Genomic DNA, 22,097 nt, shown 5'->3' with positions numbered 1-22,097 from the left:
GGGGACATTTTTTCCGCCCCGGGCTCGCGCAGGCCCCGCCTCCCGCACCACCTGCGTCCACACCTCCCCAGCTCCCACCCACTAGTCTCAAGTTGCAAGAGCTCTGGTCCAGCGCCCTCCGCCCTCTCCCCGGGTCCTCCCCCGGAACCCCCTACCCCGCCCAAGCTCCCGCTCACGCCGCAGGCACGCACGCGCACCTGCCGGCCCTCGCTCGCTCGCTCGCGTCTCCCACGCCTCCACTCGGGAACTCACCTGCACTCCTGAGCAAACCTCCTTCCCGGAGCGCCCACCTCTCCACCCGCGCTCGCGGACTTACGCGCACGCACGCGTGCACACTCCTTCCCACACGCGCGTGCCCCTCTCCCCGCGCGCGGGCGCGTACCTCCTCTCACCGGTGCACGCACTTCCACACACGCGCGCACCACCTCCCCTCACCAGCCGCGCAGCACTCCCCGCGCGGAACCCGAAGCGACGGCGCCCAGCCGTTACCTCGCTCCCTGCGCTCCAAAAACTCGGCGGCCTCCAGCAGGCGCTGCACGTTGATCATCCGCACCCGCTCCATGGGCTCCGCGCTCCCACCCCCCCGCCGACAGGAGGCGCCACAGACGGCTACAGTCCCACGACGCCCCGGGACATGTGCGGCGGGCGGGCGGGCCAGCTCGGCCCCGGCTCGGCGCGCTCTCCGCCGCCCTAGCCGTGCCCGCCGCGCCCGCCGCGCAGCCTGCAGCCCGCGCGCGGTTTGTTTACTTCTCCGCGCGAGCACGAGGGAGGGACCCGAGCAGTGGCGAGGACCGCCCCCGCCCGCCCCTTCCGATGCTTCCTGGGAAATGTAGTCCAGCCCCCGCCACTGCACGTCGGGAGTCTAGGGACACGGGCCGCCTCAGTGCGCCTGCGCATGGAGGACTCCGTGATGTCCTCTGGGAGATGTAGTCTCTTTGGCTTTCGTTTTCTCGTTCAGGGATGGACTAACTAAATTTACATGACTTTGCTTCTGAGGAAAAGATTTGGTTGAGCTTTGGGTCTGCTCCCAAGGAGACTCATTTCTTAGCTGGTGCTCAAGGCCTAAAGCATCCATTTTTGAACTGAATCTGTCCTCTACTGCTTACTCGTGGCACTCTAGTGCCTCGGTTTCCTCACAGCGAAATAGCGTATCTGCAATTTTTGAGAAGCAAAAATTGCTGTTCAGAAACATGAGGTCATTTAATGAGAGCCAGAGAGGACGTCCATGCGGTCCTCCCTCTCTGCCGCGACACTGACGAAAAGGTTTTCCAACCTCTTTTCTTTGTGGACTGGATTCTTACTCGGTGTCTCGCTGGTGTTTTTAGACAGAAACCTATTCTGATGCTACAAGGAAAGGACATAAAGATTTAGTATTGGAATCGGAGCTCTGGCTGCGTGGACTCCTCAAGCTTCCTTTTCCCCCTATGTAAAATGGGTTTAAAGTCTTCCATTTATGCATGGTGTTGAGGTCAAAAGTGTGCCCAGCACTGAACCAGACTTCACATATATAGTACTGAGAGAAACAGACATGGAGTTTGTTCCCAGGAAACATACCTATTTAGTAAGCTTCCTTGTGAAGTCTAAATGGAATAATTCCATCACTAGGTCCATTCTAGGCGCTCAGTGAACATGGCTGTTCCGCCCATGGTCTCCTCTCTTAAGGAAACTGACAGCAGGGACTTGAACAAGCAGGGAGGGTCGGGCTGGTGGCATACAACTTTAATCCCAGCACTCGGGAAGTCATCCTGGTCTACAGAGTGAGTTCCAGGACAGCCAGGGGTACACAGAGAATCCCTGTCTCAAAAAATCAAAGAGAAAAACAAAAAGCAGGGTTCACACTGAAAAGCAGCCACTCACTTCTCTTAACTACCCTCTTCTCCAAGCCCTTCGTCTAGGAGATGTCCCAACCTTGACATTACTGATGCTTTGGATCTGATGATTCCTCCTGGAAGCCAGGGTCTGTTCTGTGCATTGTTGGATGCCCAGAGCACTCGTAGGCTCTACCCACTCGATGCCAGTAGCACACCACCATCCCTTGACAACCAAAAATGCCTCCAGATACTGCCACATGTCCCCTGAGACAAAACCATGCCAGCTGAGAACTCTCCGGGGAAAGGAAAAAAGACAAGATGGCGGAAGTGCTGCACGCTCTAGGAGCAAGCGGGAGCTGTGGAAACCAGCCACAACCTGTCTCACTCCGACTTTGTTCTCCTGCTTTTCTTGGTAAGGAGACAATGTGCCCTTCCTTGTGGTCATGTTACGGCTACTGCAAAAGATACATCTTGGGATGGATCGCTTACCCTCTCAAAAACATTATGAGCTTTGTGCTGCATTTTAATGCCCTCTCTCCTCTACTTGGTTTTTCTCCTTCCCTCTTCCTCCTTTCCCCTCTCTCTGCTTCCTTCCCCTCCTCCTTCTTCTTCATGAGTGGTATCCCCAGTGACATCACAGGCCCTTTTAAATATTACACTTGGCACAGCATTTAAGAAATAGATATTCATCAATTTCAGTGAAACCCAAAAGGAGCAGGTGTTCTCAAGCCACAGTGGAGCAGGGGGACTTTTCTAGACTTTAAAGAAGGTCTGTGCTTTTTCAGCTGTGGGATAGATCATATGGGTTTTCCCATTGCGGACTGGTAACAGCCGCCCTTCATCCCCCGCCAAGTGCATTACTGGATAGAGGTAGGAAGAAATTCTCTCTGTGTGTGCGAGTGTGCGGCGTGTGTCTATAGTTGGAGGCCTGCCTAGTCTCCACAGTGAGTTCCACAACAGCCAAGAGAGAACCTGTCTCAAAAAAACAAGTATCACTCATTCAGAAAAATAAAAAAAAATAAGGTTAAGGGCCAGGTGTGGTGGCACACGCCTTTAGTTCCAGCATTCAGGAGGCAGAGGCAGATAGATCTCTGTGAGTTCGAGACTAGCCTGGTCTACATAGTGAGTTAGTGAGTTCCTGGTTATATTGTGAAACCACGTGGGGGGGGCAGAGAAAAGAAAGATTATGGGCTTAAAAGTTCACTTTTATCACTTGCAGAGCCCCTTAAAGTTTTCAACTCCAAATTCCAAGGACTCTGGGAATTTAAGTCAGTTTTATAGCAAGATTGTCTACAGTACCAGTGAGAGGGAAGCCCGTGTAGCATGCAATCAAGAAACACAGTAAAACCTGAAAATGTCCACAGATTGATTCCATAGATTAAATTATAAAGCCAAGGGAAGGTTAGTGGGAAAGTCTGGATAGATGTCACAGTTGACACCACATGAACTAGTCTAGAGCGCGGACCAAGAGGCTGACGAAGGGGTGGAAAGCCACACAGGAGTCCCCAAAGGCCACCTGCACATGTGGAGGAGCACTGGCAACAGTGACAGTGGGCTGACACATGTACAGAAATCTCCAGCCTTTTCCACGCGCAATTAAAGAGACTGCTATCCACACATCCCCCTCAGCTTAGCCAGGGGGAGCCCAGAGGCAGCCCTGGTGTTGCTTTTGTTCAGACGCAGCCAATTTGCACTTCAAACATGGCTGGGAAAACAGGAAGACACGGGTTGCTTTTTTTTTTTTTTTTTTTTTTTTTTTTTTGATTTTTGGTGACAGGGTTTGGAGCTTTGGAGCCTGTCCTGGAACTAGCTCTTGTAGACCAGACTGGCCTCGAACTCACAGAGATCCGCCTGCCTCTTATCTCTGTCTCTTTTCCTCTCGACCCCCAGCTCTACCACAGTCGAGAGTGGATGGGCTCAATCTGCCTCAGAAGAAACAGGCCAAGTTCTCCACTCTTAGGGCCTTTCCTGCCCTTCCACTCCCCGGGTACAGTTTGGTAGACGTCAATTCCCAAGGGATATATTGCAGACTCACACTTGGAGGCTGATTAGCATATAGTCTCGGCAGATAGTTGAGATGGAGAAAGGAGGAAAAGTCCGGGGAGTTCAGTCACAAGTCCGTAGTCATTGTTGCTGGGGACACTGGCGTTGTTCGGGTTTGGAATCTGCACAGTGTTTGCCATGTAGGCAGTTTTCAGCAATTATCGGTAAGGCTGTCTGTCAGATAACCAAGGTTTGGACAGGGGAGCATGAATTCCGAGGTCCTAGAAATCAACTACATGAACAGTTACCCATTTTTTGCACACACACCAACACACCCACTCCCACATGACGGCAGCAGCCTCCTCTCCCTCCAGGGTCCAAAAACGTGAAGAACTACTGAAAACCTTGGCTCTGCCCAGTGAGTCAGCCTTGTCTAACTTGGTGCATAAGCTCTCAAGTCACCGGCAGCTCGGAGCAGCGGGGCTGAGTGCAGCCGAGATAAATTTGGGTCTAAAGGGATGACGTAATGCTAAACCGAGAGGTGGCTGCCGTCTCCCAGGGCTCCAGTCGCCAGGGCTGCCGGCTGACTTCCCAACCACATGGAAACGCACCAAGCGACCCAGGTGCCCAGGCTCGGGAGAAACGGAGAGGACGGGGAGGGGGTAGCGGCAGAGGAGGCGGTGGTTAATCCCAGATCGCTGAATCTGGAAGTTTGTTGCTTTTAACTCCAGTGTTTCTGGTGAGATCAGACCACTGGCAAAGGCTCAAACAGCTGCATTTGACTTCCACCCTGACCCATCTCTTACCTTAGAAAAGGGCTTTTTACATTTTATTAAATGGTATTAAATGACCCTTATTACGGCTGCCTATTTTGGTGGTTGTATTGGTGTATGAAGCTCTCAAATGTCCTCTTCATTCTCTCTGTCTCTCTCTCTGTGTCTCTGTCTCTCTCTCTGTGTCTCTGTCTCTCTCTCTCTCTCTCTCTCTCTCTCTCTCTCTCTCTCTCTCTCTCTCTCTCTGCCTCTCTCTCTGTGTGTGTGTCACATGAACTTGGATCCAAGAAGTCTGCATTGCAGGATTCTGTTAATATGAATGTGTTTGCTCACCCGAGAAAACACACCTCAAACCCAACCCTGGTGGGGGCCATCATAGGGAGGGGTAAGGAACTCAAAAGGGTTTTGGTAGATTGATGCCAAGTGAATGTTCCCCAAAAATGTTTCATAGTTTTTGTCCCGGAAGTTTCTATCACTAAACCGATTTCTCAGCTTGAGAGTCCATTTATTTTTTCAGTTCAGAACATCCAGGCTCAGTGAAGTATGCCAACATGCCAAAGCCACACAGCCAGCATACTGGTGGAGAAAGAGTTGAAACATAGGTCTTAAGATGTTCCCTTCTTCTCTCTAGAATTTTCTTTTCGGATTGACACACGCGTCAAAGAAAGGAAAAGGGACACACACACTCTCTAAAGGACAGTAAGTTTTCAGATCTTTTAGGCCTGTGGGGACCCCCCCCCCCCATCTCAATCCTGTAAATGTCACGGTTAAGTTACATTCTTAAAGGATCCGAAAGCAACCCAAATCTGCTTTGTTTTCCTGTTCAAGGCTCATTTTTCCCTAAAGAAAGGTTGCCTGTCAGCTGCTTTCTCACCGGTGACGATGGCAAGCCTCAGACCTGACCTCGGGTCCCTCTCTAAGGACACAGTTTCTACCCCCAGGTCCCTGCTGAGTAATGCAGCCTCCTTCCTTCGCAATGCCTCCCGAGTCCTGTTCTCAAGACCTCATCTTTGTCTCGAGTGTCACATAATCGCCTGTAATTTGTTTTTGCAGCCACGTATGATCTCATGATGTCAGCGATGCCTGTGCATGCGACCTGGTCAACCATGGGATGGTATTTTTTTCGGAGCCCTTCTGAAACCTATAATTTGTGCTTTACTTAGAATTTTTCACCTATATTCAAGAACAGGAATAAACTAGAAAAGGCTGGGGTGCGGCTCAGGGGTGAGAGCTTGCCTAGCCTGCCTGAGATCCTAGATTCAATCCCTAACATCGTGAAAATAAATAAATAAATAAATAGTAATTTTGGTTTTGTTTTAAGACAGGGTCTAATTTAGCACAGGCTAGCCTCAAACTCACTACAAGGATGACCTTGAACTCCTTGATCCTCGTGCCTCCACCTTCCCAAATTCTGGGATTGCAGGCCTGTACCACCTTACCAGGCTAACTCATTTTTCAGGTTTTGCTAGTACAAAGATCCTTTTTTCCCTGTTTGTTTTTTTAAATTAACTTCCTATTGATGTGTGTGTGCGTGTGCGTGTGCGTGTGTATGTGTGTGTATGTGTGTGTATGCGTGTGTGTGTTCACACACGTGCATGTAAATGTATGCCCAATGCGAGGTCAGAGGAAGACTTTGAATATCCTGCCTTATTCCTCTGTGCTATGTCTTCTTGAGACAAGGTCTCCTACAGAACCTGGAGGTTTCTGTTTTTCAGCCAAGCTGAATGGCCAACCAAACCAGCAACCCCCCTGTCTCTTCCTGCAGTCACTCAGTGCTGAAATTGCAACCATGCAGACTTTTACGTGAGCGTGGGGCCCCTGGGTCTAAGGTTGTGCAGCAGGCTGTCATCTACTGACTTCCCCACCCCAGTTAGAAGCAGCTTCATTTTAGAGCCTTCGAAAAATAATGAATAAATGAAATGAAATCATCAAAAGAGCTGAGTGTCTAGGGAGACACTTTTAATCCAGAATTAATTCCGAAAGGCAGAAGCAGGCATATCTCTGTGAATTTGGAGCCAGGCTGATCTACATAGCAGTTCCAAGCCAGAAGGGCTATGTAGCAAGGCCCTGTCTCAAACAAATAAACTAACCAAAAACTAAAAATATGCCAGAGGCCAACTCCACTGCTAAAGGCGGGGTTCAAGTTCTTGCCACGGCCCTTTGAGGAGGCTAGCCTGGAGTGGTCCTTCTCCCTGCCCTCTTTCCTGTTGGCACAGATTGGTGAAGGGTCATAGTAGGCCCCAGCACGCCCTGGGCACTAAGTCACACGCCTAGCCCCTTCTGCTTCAGGGCTTGGGGCTCAGCCTCAGGTACAGCGTTTACAATAAAACACAGGCTCTTGCTCGTCTGAAGAGATCCATGATGTCACCTCACCCCCACTTCAAGCTCCAACCTTGATTCTAGAATGTTAGGAATCTCGACAGAGCCTAGAACAAAACGAATCCATTTACCAATTTGCTGCCCTGTAAATGTATTTTCGTCACTGTTCTTTTGATGTGAAGAGACACCTTGACCACAGTACTTTATAGAGGAAAGCATTTCATCCGGGTTGGCATACAGTGTCAGAGGTTTAGTACATTATCGTCATGACAGGATGCATGGTTGTGTGCAGGCAGACATGGTGCTGGAGAGGTGGCCGAGAGTTCTACATCTGCATCCGCAGGCAGCAAGAAGAGACAGTGACATTGGGCCTGGCTTGAGCATTTGAAACTTCAAAGCCCACCTCCAGTGACACACTTCCTCCCACAAGGCCACACCTACTCCACCAAGGCCAAGCTAATACTTTCTCTACTACCTAAGAGCCTGCAGGGCCATTTTAACTCAAACCACCACAAACTATGCGCTGTGATGCCTCTTCAGTCTGCCAGGTTAACCCGCAGCACATCTCTGAGATTCCTGTGTAACAGATGAGGCCCAGAAAGCCACACAGGCAGTGACTAGATTCGAAGGTGGATCTTCTAACACCCCCCACTCCTGTGCTCACACATGCGCGCGCGCGCACACACACACACACACACACACACACACACACACACACATATTTGACCAGGCAAAGTTGCTTAGGTCTATGGTTTTCATCCTGAGGAGGTTGAGCTAGGCCTCAACTTTGTTAGAATGGGATTTCCATGGAATTTAATGGTGGGAACCAACGGTGCTACATCCTGCGGTATTCTAGACTACTCTGCACTGCTGTCTAAATAATAGCTCTCAGTTTCTGTTTTGTTTTGTGGCTTTTTCTCAAGACAAGGCTCACTGTACAGCCAAGATTATTCTAAATGTTGCTATGTATCCCAGGCTATCCTCCTTCCTCTGCTTCCCCGGTGCTGGGATGATAGCTGCAGACCCCCACGACTGGCACAGTGGTTCTCTTCTTAAAAGTTAGCTCAGAAAATTCATTAATCCAGCAAATATTCCCTAGATATCCACCTCGTGCTATGCACTGATGAACAAAACTGAGCTTGCTCCCTCTCCTCAGGGTGCTGTAGTCTAGGCAGACAGACTGAGGAGAAGCAAGTAAAACTGTAAATTATGACAAAGAACCATGGTAACTGCAGCTTCTGGCTTAGCAGGTGGCATGGAGGCTGGGAGGCTCAACGACCTGCCCTAGAGATCTCTGTACTCTGAGAAGCAAGGATGGAAGTTAGGGCAAGGAGTTTGGATTTTATCCTAAGTGAGGCAGGAAATAAACCGTGGAAGGACTTTCACATGTGAGTGACATGAACCCAGTTATATTTAACACCACTCCTGTCTCTAGAGCCCTACTCAGGACCAGAGGGGGTTGGACCTACGCTGCTGACAGGAACCAGCTGGCCCACACTGTCCGGCAGCAACTGGAACTTCAAGCTCCTCTCAGAAATCCACACTGCCTTCCTCGTTTGCCTTCTCGGCAGAAGCCTTTGGCGCCAAGCACCGCCAGCCCAGTTGTCCTACAAGCTGGGGCGTCCCAGGAAGTCTTGGAGCCTGAGAGGGTGTGGATCCGGAGCCCTGAGAGCCAGCCTGTAGCACTGCAGGTGCCCTACTGGTCCGGTGAGTTTCTCAGAGGGTGCTGGCAAGGTGGCATAAGGGAGTAAGCAAAAACACCCCAAACCATCAGTCTCCAGGGAATGGCTTCTGTGTCAATGCTGGAAAAACCCTGGCTGCTTCTGGCTGCTTCTCTCCTCTCTAGGATAAGTGCTGAGAAAAGGAAGTCACTCAAGGGAGCAGTCTTCCTGGAGCCTTCAGCCTGTACCACCAACACCCCAGGCTCCATGTCTTGCCTCTTGTTAACTTCAGGCTCCCCCAGGTTCTTCCCAAACCCCAAAGGAAGAACAGTGGGTTTAAGCTGCAGGCCGACCACTGTTAGCATGTGGGCTTGGGAAAGTGAGCCAGCCTGGCTAAGGCTGAAGCCCTGGGCAGCTATAAAAATGAAGGTAATTACAGCACCTGCTTATTGGATGCTCGCAAGGATTTAATATCGAGCCCTTAGCACTGTGCTGGCACACAGTAAATGCCCAGTAAAAGGGGGCATTAGCACCATTCCTCTGGAGAACAGAGAGGAGGCTGCGCTTGCCAGCAGCTCTCTTGGGGACTGGTTACCAGACTCCCAGGAGACAGACTAGAATTGGGTATTGGTTTCTATCTGGCTAATATTTGAACTGAGATATGCCCCTGACCTGGAGAGCCGGCATGCTTCCCTCTCTGAGCACCAAGTACAGAGTTTAGCTCCCGGCCGGTTTAGATATTTCTTTTTGCATGAAGCTGAATTTCACGGCTGGTCCAAAAGGATAAAGGGAGGTTGTACACAAGGCAATCAGAATGTAAGGGACAAGCAGACATGGCAGGAATGGTCAGGTTGCTGTGGGAGTCATTCTGGAGCTCTGGCCCCTGTCGAGTTAAAGCAAGGACAACAGCAGCTCCTGTTTGCCACCCATGGCCTGGGCCTGCCCTCTACGTTAAAACAATAGCCTGTCTGTTGAAACTCCCAAATGATCTTCATTCCTGTGTCCTTGCAATGACAATAAATATACAAAGTAAACCATTTCAAATGCCAGATAGCCCAAATCTCTCCCTTTTGGTTTAAATTAAAATCTCCTAATCTTCGTCCTCCCTCAGGACAGCGTGTTTATCTTTCTAATTCTGCAGGGCTTTTGATTCCTTAGAAGACACTGGAGCTTGGTGGCCAAGGACATGCTATCTGGGCAGTGGGCTGGGTATCGTGACCTGGTGGAAATGTTCTCCAAGTGCAGAAGGGCCCATCGGATCTGTTGACGTTAGAGGCACAAAAACATAAGGCTTTTTAAATGCTTGATTGGGGGCTAGGGTGCAGCTGTGTGTGGTGGTGCAGCAGGTAGGGAGGAACTCCTTTCTTACACATACACACACACTCACACACACACACACATACACTGTGACAGGGTTTCCCTGTGTAGCCCTGGATGTCCTGGAACTCGCTCTGTAGACCAGGCTGGCCTTGAACTCAGAGACCCAACTGCTTCTGCCTCCCAAACGCTGAGATTAAATACAGGGATGCCTTTTGAAACCTCAGAATGAGTTTTTATTCTGTTCATAATGGGGGATAGAGCCAAATACACAAATATCAATTCAGTACTGTACCCACTGTTGGGGTTCACTTTGAGACAACTGAGTTTCTGAAGAGAGACGAGGCTCAGTGTATGGAGTCCTTGCCTCCCCTGCATGAAGCCTGTGTTTGGTCCCCAGCACCCATACACCGGACATGGTGGCGCATGCCTAGGATCCCCGGCACTGGAAGGTAAAGGCAGGTTAATCAGAAGTTCAAGGTCGTCTTCATCCACATAGTAGGTTTCATGGCTAGCCTGGGCTATATGAGACTCTCAAAAAAAAGAGTAAAATTTCTAATCCTGACACCGAAATAGAGCACCCAGCACAAGACAGTGACAACTGCGCTCTGCTCTCCTAGCACCACGCCGAATGGAAGGCAAATGTGAGCTCCATAGGCAGCAGTTGAACAAATAAGTGGATGAATGCACATAACTGACTTAGGGCGATTACTAGTCCACAACATAACTCAGTGTCTTATTCCAAAAGCCTTCAAGCCATGGTGACACACGCCTTTAGTCCCAGCACTCTGTAGGCAGAGGCAGGTGGAGCTCTGTGAGTTCGAGGCTAGCCTGGTCTACAAAGAAAGTACAAATAAAATAAAAGCCTTTAAGAGGAATTTCTCTGGCCTAAGTATTTTGAAAGGGGTTCTGTGTCGATGTGTTTCCTGGAGACTTGTTGCTTAAGGACTCACCTGAACTTTCCCAGTGTTTCTCAAACGAGGGGCCCAGCCCAGCATCCTGCCAAGATGAGGAAGCAAAGACTGAGCCTCTAGCTCAGGATCCCAGGGGCAGGTGCCCATTGGTCTGAGCCCTTTCTCTCTTCTCTCTCCCCCACTTCTTTCTCTTCCGCCACTCTGAGTCTGGAACTGCACCCAACCTGGTCCCCTCGGAAAGACTGGAGTTTTCCTCCTCCAGTTAAGGCTTGGAGTGAGCTTCGCTGTCACCAGCCTGTTGATTCCTTCCCCACCTCCCCTCATCTATGAGAGAAAACATTTCTCTGAGTCCAGCAAAGTCAAATTAGCTTCATTTTGAAAGACTGCAGAGAATGTGGCAATGACCTTTGCAATAACCAGACACACCCTGGGCTCAGTAAGGCAGGCTTGAGAAGTGCTGGTTTTACCAGCACCTGACCTGGAAAACAAAAGCTGTCTGTGGCCTGGTCTCCTATCAATCACACAGAGGAGATCGTGGGCTCTGTCTGTGTGTCTCCTATCACACAGAGGAGATCGTGGGGCTCTGTCTGTGGCCCGGTCTCCTATCAATCATACAGAGGAGATCATGGGGCTCTGTCTGTGGCCCCGTCTCCTATCACACAGAGGAGATCGTGGCACAGAAAGGCCTTGTTCTGCCTCTGCTGTGTCACCGCGGACAAGTGGCTGTCCCTCTCTGCCCTCTGTGTGTGTGTGTCCCCTTGGTGGGGGTGCTCCGGGGCTGCAGGGACTCCCTGTGGCCAGGAGGCTGTTTTACCACCTGCAACCTTTAAACACAAAACTGAAAATGGTGGTGGGGGGGGGGGAGGGAATGGGATTCCTGCCCACTGAAAACCACTTGCTTCTTCCTTGTTCTGCAGAATGTCTCATTTCTTGCTCAGTTGTTGCCCCTTTTCCCTCTTTTTCCCTTCTCTCGCTTAAAAAAAAAAAAAAAGAAACCGAAAAGCCACAAAACCACATCTCACCTCCCCAAAAGAACAGGGTCACTTGGAAGCCAGGGCTGGCTGTGTGGGGTTAGGTGTGTCAGGCCTGACGTGCTGGTGGGATCTAAGTGAAAACCAAGCCAGGGTAAGCATGTGTTTCTCCTCCAGAAACCCAGTTTAAATCAATATTTATCCAAGTGTATTTATAGAAAGTGGTGGTGGGGGCTAGGAGTGGGGCAGGGAGTCAGGGGATCGAAAACAACAACAACAAAAACCCTCACAATGACTGATGCAAATCTTAATCTTAGTGGCCAATTTGCTTCTTTAAGGTCTGTTTTTTTTTTCTTTTTGTTTGTTTTTTGGGTTTTTTTTCTTTTTGTTTTTGGCGAAAGATGTAGAATTTGACGAACCTGCTATTGGCCTCAGTACCATAGCAACAGCCCCCAGTCCTCTAACATGCCCAGAGGACAGACTTGGGACAAGCAGCAGGAAGGGGCAGTGTTTCCTAGGAGCTCTGAATTTGAGTTAAGGCCTGGATAGTTGAATAACTAAGAATTGGAAAAAAAAACCTCTCTGATTGGCTGCTCATTCTCACTTCTCTAAACAAGGTGTGTACAGGAAGACTGGAAAACCAACAGGGCATTCCAGATACCAGCTGCACTTGGTGTTGCTGGGCGACCTTAGGCAAGTCATGTCACCTGCCTGGACTTCATTCCTCGGCTGTTAAATGAGTACACGTGTATGCTGGCGAAGGCATGTGGGCTCTGGAACTGGAGGCCCAGGTGGCAAACTCAGCTACTAGCCACATGACCTTTGGAGAGGTTACCCAGCATCCCTGCTCCTCAGTCCCCCAGCCCCCACTGCAGAACAGAGGCAATAAAACCACACGCGCTGTAGGGTGGTTGTGGACTGGAAAAGATAAGACCTGGCTAGTCTCATGCTAACCATTTTCCGTACTCAACAATGGCAGGCAGTTCTAATATTGGGCCATGTGATTAGCTGCCACAGCTGCTGTGTGCCGGCACCCTCTGTCTTCCTGTCTCACCTCTGAGCTCTTGCTCAGCCATCTCCAAAGGAAGACGCCACATCTGGGTGTGCCAGTGAAAAATGGTTTGACTTAAAGACAGATGTTTGAACCATTGCTGCTTTGCCTATGTAATTGAGGGAGCATCCACCCTCCATCCCCCAGCCCCCAGCCCCCAGCCCCCAGCCCTCCATAGCAGCAACAGCTTAGTTCAGCTTTAACTTCCTACAATCCTGTCTTCACCCCCTGGATCCCCTTCATGGGATACCCAGTACCTGGAAGCTCCGGAGTTCTGAAAGCCAGAATGACATTCTTCTGGCATCTATCACATTTTAGACCTGCATCCAATCCAAGAACAGTCTAAAATGTGGGGGATACGGGGGCCTGCTTTAGCAATCATCTTTATACTGCTCTTCTGAAAATGAACCCCCTACCTGTCCACCCCACTGTGAATCAACAACCCCCAGTGTTTGCAGGGGGAAAGACACTCAGTACTTGTTATGGAAGCAATGGACTCATCCAGAGATGCCTGCCCTGCAGAGATATGACCTGTTTGAACATTAATGCCCTCCAATTTAGCACAAGTCTCTCTAGCCCCTTACTTTCTTTTTTTAAATCTGTTCTACTTTTTTTTAAAAAAATTATTTATTATGTATATAGTGTTCTGGGCACCAGATCTTATTATAGATGGGTGTGAGTCATCATGTGGTTGCTGGGAATTGAACTCAGGACCTCTAGAACAGCAGTCAGTTCTCTTAACCTCTGAGCCATCTCTCCAGCCCGTCCCTTACTTTCTAACCAAGGATCTATTCATTCTTCGGCCATCAGCTATTGACAGAATGTAGATGCAGCTGTCCAGAACTGACCCATCATCTCCTTGCAGGCCCTGGACTTATTGTTCCCAAACAACCAGAACTCAGAACTTCCAGCTTTGATCATGCCTCTGACCTCCAAATCTGACCGTATGCCACAGTCAAGAAAAGGCAAATGCAATCCATGAAGGAATCTATAGCAAGTGCCTACCTTACAGATGACGCATATGAAAATACGGTAGTGAGTCTGATCCTGTAAGACCTTAATAAATGGGCTGGGGAGGTGGCTCGGCGAATAAGGCATTTGCCACTCAAGCATGAGGTCCTGAGTTTGGATCCCCAGCACTCATGGACAAACAAGGTATGAAGTCGCCCACTGGTGACCCCAGTGCTGGGGGCAAGGCAGACAAGCAAATCCCAGACTTCACAGGACAGCCATTCTAGACAATCGGTGAACTTCAAGTTCATTAATGGACTCTCAAAAGTACCTCTGGCTTCTACAGAGCACACATGAGAGAAGCACACATGCATCCAACACCCGACTGAATGCATGCACATCCTGCAGTCATACACACGCAAGACGTTATTATCCCTGCAAAGATAAAGCTAACACATAGGAAACAAACTGAAGATTGTCACGCTCAGGTAAGTTATTAAAAAAAAAGTGTGTGTGTGTGTGTGTGTGTGTGTGTGTGTGTGTTTACCAAGTGCACGTTGCTGCCCAAGGAGGCCAAAAGAGGGTGTTGTATCCCCAGGAGCTGGAGTCAAAGTAGTTGTGAACTTCCTGGTGTGTGTGCTAGAAAGACAACTCAAACCCTCTGTGAGAGCAACAAGCCCTTAGCTGCTGAGCCATCTCTCCAGCCCCATAAGTCACGATTTATTGAGCATGTACTGTATTTCAGGTGCTCGAAATGCTTAAAGCTGGTGATTCAGTCATTTTGTGATGATGTAAGGTAACTGGTATCATTATGTTCACATGCCCTACTTACGAAAGGTAGCCTTGGAGAGTCTAAGCAACTTGTGTCCAAACAACAGAGTAGGAATTTGGGCCTCTGCTCCTTCTGACTACAATGTATTCCAAACTCTTAACTAATCTGACTCAGGAATTAACGCCTGTGAGCTGAAACAGCCCATAGCCTTCAAGGAGGAGGTGGGAATTAGCCTAAGTCATGATCGAAGGGTAGGACACAGAAACCTGGGGAGTAGGTGAATGAGGGTGTCCTCAACTGAGTCAAGGACGGAAGCATGGCTGTGAACCCTGATTGCTGGTGGACCTGCTGGACAAGAGTTGAGGTTTCATGGCCAGGCGTAGAAGATTAAGTCAGGAAGGCAGGGTGGGGCCAAATAATACCACACAGCAGCAACTTCCAGCCGAAGCTTCCTACACCAACAGGAGGAAGCTGCTTCGGGCCTGTCCATGCCCCTAGGAACACGCCCTACCTCAGACCTGGGCAGTCCATTCCAGAGTACACTGCGGCTTCTGTTCTCAGCCAGGCACACTCCCCTGTTGCTGCCGCCTCCAAAGCACCTGCCCCAAACACCGGAAGCTGACTCGGGCCACTGTAACTTTTTCCGGTTTACAGGGGCTTTGCTTTTAGGATTTATATGTGCAGGTATGTGAGTATACATCTGTGGAAATGCCCATGGAGGCCAGAGGCGTTGGGTCTCTCTGGAACTGGAGTTAAAGCTGGCTGTGAGATGCCCAACACGGGTACTGAGAACAGAACACGACTCAGCTCCTCTGCGAGGACAGAACGCACTCAACAGCTGACCCATCTCTCCAGCCCCCAACTTCCAGTTTTATTCAGAGAACAATTATTTTGTAAGTTTTAGGCTTTGTCAAAATAGAGAGAAACCTTTTTTTGAGTAGTACTCCGTAATTGTTTCCCTTCCAGTGGGTTCCACGGGTGTATAGGCGATGATGCCACGGGCTGTTTCCGAGCCTGTGAAAACAGCGTCACTGCCTACTGTGATAAATATTTCTGGAAGCTTCATACCAGGTGACATTTCAGAAGACTGTACCTGCATTACCTAGGGAACCCCTTTCCTTGCTAGTGCATGGTCAACACTGAGAAATTATTCAAACTCCTCCCTCAAGAAAATCACCCCATCTAATGGAAATAATTCATCACTGCGGCCGGCCAAAATTTGGTGAACACTCCCAGTACGGAAACCTCAAAGAGGCAATAAAAAGTAGTTCTGACTACAGCGGAAAATAAGCCAAGTGACTACTTTGCAAACTCTGGAGACCAAACATGTGAACGCGTGATCAGACGCTCTCGGCGCATCTCAAGAAGAGCTCAGAGAACACGAAATGGAGTCGAAAGGGCTGGCTTGTCACCGACAAGAGAGTCCCTTTAAGAAAAGACTGGACCAGCTGGCTGCTCCACAGCGCATAGTGATTTCCTGGCTCACGTCCTTGCCCCGCCCCCCAGCCTCCGGCCTCAGCAACGCGTGACGTCAAAAGAGGCGGATGCTGCCGATTGGCTGGACGATGCAGCTAGGTCAAGTCCAGTCGGAGGAAAGAAGTTTGTCTCCATGTGGAAACCATGTGTCTAGTGCTGGGAGGGGGAGGAGGAGGAGGCGGAGAAACTGAGATCAAGTGATTACAGGGGAACTCGCTGAAATGAAGGCGGGGAGGTTGTGCACCTGAACCCGCCAGCCATGCCCTTTGCAGTAGTGACCTAAAAAAAAGAAAAAAGACTCACACAACAAACAAAACCTGGGCACCCACTCCCACCATAATAACTACAAAGCATAGGTGACGAGGGTCTTTCCTTCCTCCAAAAAGCGTTGGGCCAGGGAAATGCTGGAATCCTATCGGAACGCCCAGATCCACTCTCCTTCCCCCACCCCCCAACAACAACTGAATGATGTAAGCGTTTCGGAAAGCAGAGCTCTGGAGCAAAACAAGCCCCGCGCGCGCGGAGCGACCCGCAGTGCCCGAGCCCGGCGCACGCACGACCCGCCCCCCGACTCGCGTTATTGCTGTGCACACGCGGACCGCCGTGACGCGCGGGCATTGTGTGCAGCGAGCAGAAAACAACGGCGAGCGCCGGCTGCGCGGAGAAGCGCCCCCAATAAAGCGATACAGATGTAGGGCTCGGCGTTTGCCATACTCGGGGGGAGGAGGAGAGTGGAGGGGGTAAAGTGGACAGAGTGAGCCACTTCGGTTAAAATAATCTGGGGGGTCCGACGGGTGGTCTCCTTGAGTTTGCGGGAGGGTCACCCCCGCCTACGTGAGCTGTCGCGGAGAGAGTGAGGGCCTGGAGCTGAGTCCCTGCAGCCGAGCCAGGCACGGCGCAGCGCCCCACGCTCTCGGGGAAATCTGGGGGCTGTTGGCATCACGTCATTTCGAGCCAAACAGCAGCGGCGAAAAGACGCGAGAGTGCTAAAAATACTCCCGCGGGGAGCCGGTCGGAGGAGGGGGGCTGCGGGCCGAGGGGCTGATTACGCACATGAAGTTGACTTTGACTGGGGTGCAGAGGCTCTGGAGCCCCTCTCCAGGGCTGGTGGGCTTGCAGAGCGGACACCCTGGGAGAGGGGCCGGGAGGAAGCCCCTCAACTGTACCGGCCTCTGGAGCCCTGGCTCGGCTACCACGGGCCCGCCCCGCGCGGGGCAGCCCAGCCGGGCGCGCCCGGCTCTCTGCTTACGTGACTGGTGGCCACGCCGGAGCCCCGACACGGGGTAAACAAGGAGGTGGAGGCGGCCAGGGCGCGGGAGGGGGGGGTAGGGCTCCGATTGTCTCCGGGTATGAAAGGGGGGGGGCACGAGACGCTGGGGAATCTCTGGCCACCTCCTAACATATCTCATTGCGCGAGGCGGGCGGGGGGGGGAACGAGGTTCGCTGATCATTGCCAAGGTGCCCTCTTTGGGTGCACCCCCCGAGTTAGAGTCGGCGCCACGGGACAGACTCCAGAGACGGGGGATCCGGGAGGGGGACGACTAAAGAAATCGCGCCCCTCCCCCTGCAACAAAAGCAAACACACCAAACAAAACCACCTCTTCACCCAGCTCCCCACTAGCCTGGGCTTTTCAGAAACTATTCTCCAGATGAACGCACCCTCATCCCCCCTACACACACACACACACACACACACACACACACACACCAATGAATAATCGTGCAGCGACTCGGCTACACAGCCTGACTGCGATGTGCCTCTCGCAAGATAGGCAGGCACTCTGAGCAAAGAGGCGACAAGAGAAAGAAAAGATCGCACCACCGACCTCCCGTCACAGATCCTTGTTTTGGTCTTACCAAGTCCCCACAATTGCGCTGCCAACACTCGGTTACTTTAACCCTAAAGGCCCGGGTGTATTTGGTGAAGGTGTTTTTGTGTTTTGATGGTTGTTGTGGTGGTGGCGGCGGCGGGGGGGGGGGGGGCGTGCAAGATCTGACACGTTGCAATCAGCTCTCTCGCTTTTTCATTGATCTTCCTACTTGTTCTGGCAGATTACACATCTCGGTTTTCTCCTCTCTGTGAGTCTTTCCCCCCCTCGGCCCGGTCTTCCTTCTCACATCTATTATTCTGAGGACAGTGCTGGAGAGGCAGCACACGCGTGCCCCCCTTAGGGTGCTAAGTCGAATGCCTGGCGAGAGCTGGGGGCTCCGACTGGCAGGACAAAAAGGAAACAAATACAGAAAGGAAGCCCAGGCCCGGGTGGGGTTCCTAGCATCGGTCTCCACCTGAGGGGGGGGAGGGAGAAGGGGGGGGACACACGGTACCCAGTAAGGCGTTTGCCTTGCTCGCCCTGTGCGTCTCTCAGAAAATAAAGAAAACGTACACAACAGCTTCTTCCCCAACTATTGTTTCTGTGGAATCCTAAAGTTTGCTTTTAGCCACATCCCCCTCGCCAAGTCTCCCCCACACCCAGCGCGCGCTGGACCGCAGGTCCAGGGAGAGCTGCTGGCGCTGCCTGGCTCCACCGGCCTGTTTCTTGGAGGGGACCAGAGGCCGTGGCATCCCAGGGCCAAGGAGGCATAGGGGAACTGTGTCCCTAGACACGATGGCCCGAGCCCAGTGGGAAGGGAGGAAAAACGAAGTAGGCAGGAGGAAGAGCCAGAGCCAGGGCCCACGGCGTGGAGAGCTGCTTGGTGGTGGTGGTGGTTGTTATTGTTGTGATGTGTCTGTGTTTTCTTTCTGGAAGCCCGAGCTCTGTTTACCGTTTCCAACTTTCAGCTTCTAATCCCCACCCAACCCTGGAAACGAGCGACAAAAAACAACACTTGTCTGCCCGAGAAGGCTCCGGAAAGAAAAAGGAAAAAAAATAAAGGAAGAAAGGCGACCTCGGAGAGACGAGCTCGCAGCCTCCCAGCTCAGTTGTCAGCAAACAACAACACTCCCCCACTCCTCGGCCAGGCCGTCCTCCGGGCCTGCTGGAGACCGACAGACCAAGGCACCGACAGGCCCCCTCTCCCCCTCGCTGTCTTTGTTACATCTTTAGCAGCTTTGTGCGTGCGTGCGTGTCCTTTCTCCCGTGTCATCGGCTTTACTGCCGAGGGTTCATGTATGTGTGCGTGTGTGTAGGGCGGGGGGGGGGGGGAGCGAGCCGAGCAGGCGACAGGGGTCGCCCAAGGGGGCGAGAAAGAAAGAGCTGGGCGCCGGCGAGCAGCCGGGGCCCCCAAACTTACTTTTGTTTTCTTTCTCGATCTGCTCCAGGTAGCTGGCTGCCTCGAGCAGAATCTGCACGTTCTGCAGAAAAGTGTTGATGTGCTTCTCCATCGAGTTCTCGCTCGTGTTGAAAATGTCCGAGAAGGGGCACCGGGGCTTGGCCCCCGCCGGCTCCTCGGGCTGCTCCGGGGGCTGGGGCGCGGCCGCGGCCGGGGGCATGGCCAGGGGCGCGACGGGGACCAGCCCCGAGCCCTCGCAGCGCGCCTCCTTGCGCGGCCGCCCGCGTTTGCCCATGGAGGCACGGGGGTCCGGCGAGCTGGTCCTGGTCCGGGGCTGCTCGGCCGGCCGAGCTGCGGGCCCCCTGGGAGAGCCGGCCTGCTGGAGCCGAGAAAGCGTCCGGGCAAGGAGCGGGCCTGCCTTCCCGAGGCTCGCTGAGTGCAGTTGTGAGTGTGAGTGTGTGTCGCTCTCGCGGTGTGGGTCTGTGTGTATGGGAGATTGAATGAACCTACAGGACAGACGGAGGCGCTGTGGCGCCTGGGTCCTAGTGCGAGTTTGTCGCCATCAGACCGGTCAAAATAAATGGAGACTAGGGAGGCAGGGCCCGCCCCCTGGCCGATCCCAGCACCCTTCCCCGCCTCTCCCCAAATCCTAGTTAAAAGAGTACTGTTCTTTTAACACGAATGGAAAAAAAAAATACTCGATGTCCTCCAGGTGCATCTGCACAAAAACGTTTTTCTTCACAGTAAAATAATTCAGCACAATGCCTGGCACGTAGTAGGTCCCCAGTAAATAACAGCTGCTAGGGCTTTTTAAAAAATTATTATTACTAAATAAAAGTCCAATTCTCGGTAGGTTGAGATAGGAGGATCGCTAGGTCAAGGCTAGCCTGAGCTAAATGTTAAGACATTGTTTCAAAATCAAACAATAAAAGTCCAGTTCTGATTGGGAGAATCGAAACAGCACCAGTAACTAGAAACTCCTCCCAACACAAACATTTTCCGCGTGAACGCGCACGCGCGTGAGCACACACACACACACACACACACACACACAGAGACGCACACACCTGTGTGTACCTTCACACAAGCAAATGAAATCTTGAGGCTGCCCTCTCCGGTTTACCGATTACCCACTCCTTTGCAACCTTCAAATGCAAAGTTATTTTCCAGGAAGGGGGAGGAGATGTGAGCCTCTCTCCACACAACTCAGTCCAGCTGTGCAAAGCTCACGGTAGGGTAGCTCCACAATTGACTCCCCTTTATGTGACAGAGTGGCCCAAAGAGAGAAGTGGCAGGCTGGGAACCACCTCGACTACCCTCAGAGCAGCCGGCACTCACTCCCCCACCCCTATACCCTTATCCCTATCCTGACAAACAGAGCGGCCAGGCCTGACAGGTATGTGGGAGACACCGGGAGAGCTGAGAAGTGTTCTGGAGCCCGCTAAAGAAGCGATGGAATTCTAGGTTTGTTACATGCAGACAGGACAAATCCTCTAACCCACCTTGGGTAACATTTCCACATCCCTGAAACCTCTGATAAGATGTGGAGTGGGTGGACTAAGTTAAAACTATACCTGGCACATCCTGGGTGGTATTGAGAAGTTTTTGTTTTGTTTTGTTGCTGAAGATCAAAGCTCTGTGCATGCTGGGCACGTGTTCTCACCCTGGGCTACATCAGTAGCCCCTTTGTGAGACCTTTTTCAGCTGGAACCTAGGTCCTCTTTGCTGATGTAACTTGAATCTAAGTCAGAATGAATGAGGTAAACAAGACTTTTCCACATTTCACCGGAAAACATCTCAAAACAAATCCTTCCAAAGATTTTCACTTTGTCTTGTTTTGGGTTTTTTTTTTTCTTTTTCTTTTCGTTTTGGTTTTTCCAAGATAGGGTTTCTCTGTATAACAGCCCTGGCTGTTCTGGAACTAGCTCTGTAGATCAGGCAGGCTTTGAACTCACAGAGATCCTCTTGCCTGAGTGCTGGGATTAAAAATGTGTGCCCCCACATCTGCCTGGGACACCAGGTCTTGTTCTCTAAAGGAGTCACTTGCACAGAGTGCTGCCCCCTGGAGTTGTGTCTTGCTATTACCAGCCCCTAACACTTTCATACATATTTGTCACAAAAACAGAAAATGATAACTTTTTAAATAGAGAATATTTTCTTTGCAAAATGTTCTTTAGCCTGTATACACACCCCTCATACAGAGCCTGTATACACACCCCTCACACAGAGCCTGTATACACACCCCTCACACAGAGCCTGTATACACACCCCTCACACAGAGCCTGTATACACACCCCTCACACAGAGCCTGTATACACACCCCTCACACAGAGCCTGTATACACACCCCTCACACAGAGCCTGTATACACACCCCTCACACAGAGCCTGTATACACACCCCTCATACAGAGCCTGTATACACAACCCTCACATAGAGCCTGTATACACACCCCTCATACAGAGCCTGTATACACACCCCTCACATAGAGCCTGTATACACACCTCTTATATAGAACCTGCAAGAAGACCTTTGTGTGTTCTGAAAAATGTTATACCCTGGGCTGTGGCACAGGTTAAAGCAACTTGCCCAGCTTGCACAAACCCCTGGGTTTCAACCCCAGGGACACATCCATACATTTAAAAAATAAATGTATAGGAAAGAGGTAGTTCAGCACTGGCTGCTCTTCCAGAGGACCCAGGTTTGATTCCCAGCACCCACATGGCAGCTCACAACCATCTGTAACTGAGGTTCCAGGGGGATCAGACACCCTCTTCTGACTTCTGCAGACACCACACACACATGTGGTGCACAGACATGCATGAAAGCAAAACACCCAAACACATACAGAAAATTTTAATAAATGAATAAAACAAACACAGGCCAGGGG

At 51.2% G+C, this 22,097-nt stretch overlaps 1 protein-coding gene across 2 annotated transcripts in view; it reads right to left on the bottom strand.

Annotated features, from left to right (window-relative positions):
* Positions 1–19,519, bottom strand: part of Mxi1 (MAX interactor 1, dimerization protein) — a 64,472-nt gene extending 44,953 nt beyond the window's left edge. Inside the window, exon 1 of one of the 2 annotated variants that reach the window (XM_038312391.1) lies at positions 19,231–19,519. In XM_038312391.1, coding sequence (XP_038168319.1) covers positions 19,231–19,504 — 274 coding nt within the window. In that variant the 5' untranslated portion in view covers positions 19,505–19,519. Of the gene's footprint in view, positions 1–489; positions 726–19,230 lie in introns of those variants that run through there. The other variant, XM_038312400.1, reaches the window with a different exon arrangement.
* Between the last annotated feature and the right edge of the window lie 2,578 nt (positions 19,520–22,097).

Source organism: Arvicola amphibius, chromosome 1 (genome assembly GCF_903992535.2).
Source record: "Arvicola amphibius chromosome 1, mArvAmp1.2, whole genome shotgun sequence".
Taxonomy (NCBI): domain Eukaryota; kingdom Metazoa; phylum Chordata; class Mammalia; order Rodentia; family Cricetidae; genus Arvicola; species Arvicola amphibius.
Note: the sequence above shows the minus strand (reverse complement) of the source record. Positions and strands in the feature narration are given on the sequence as shown.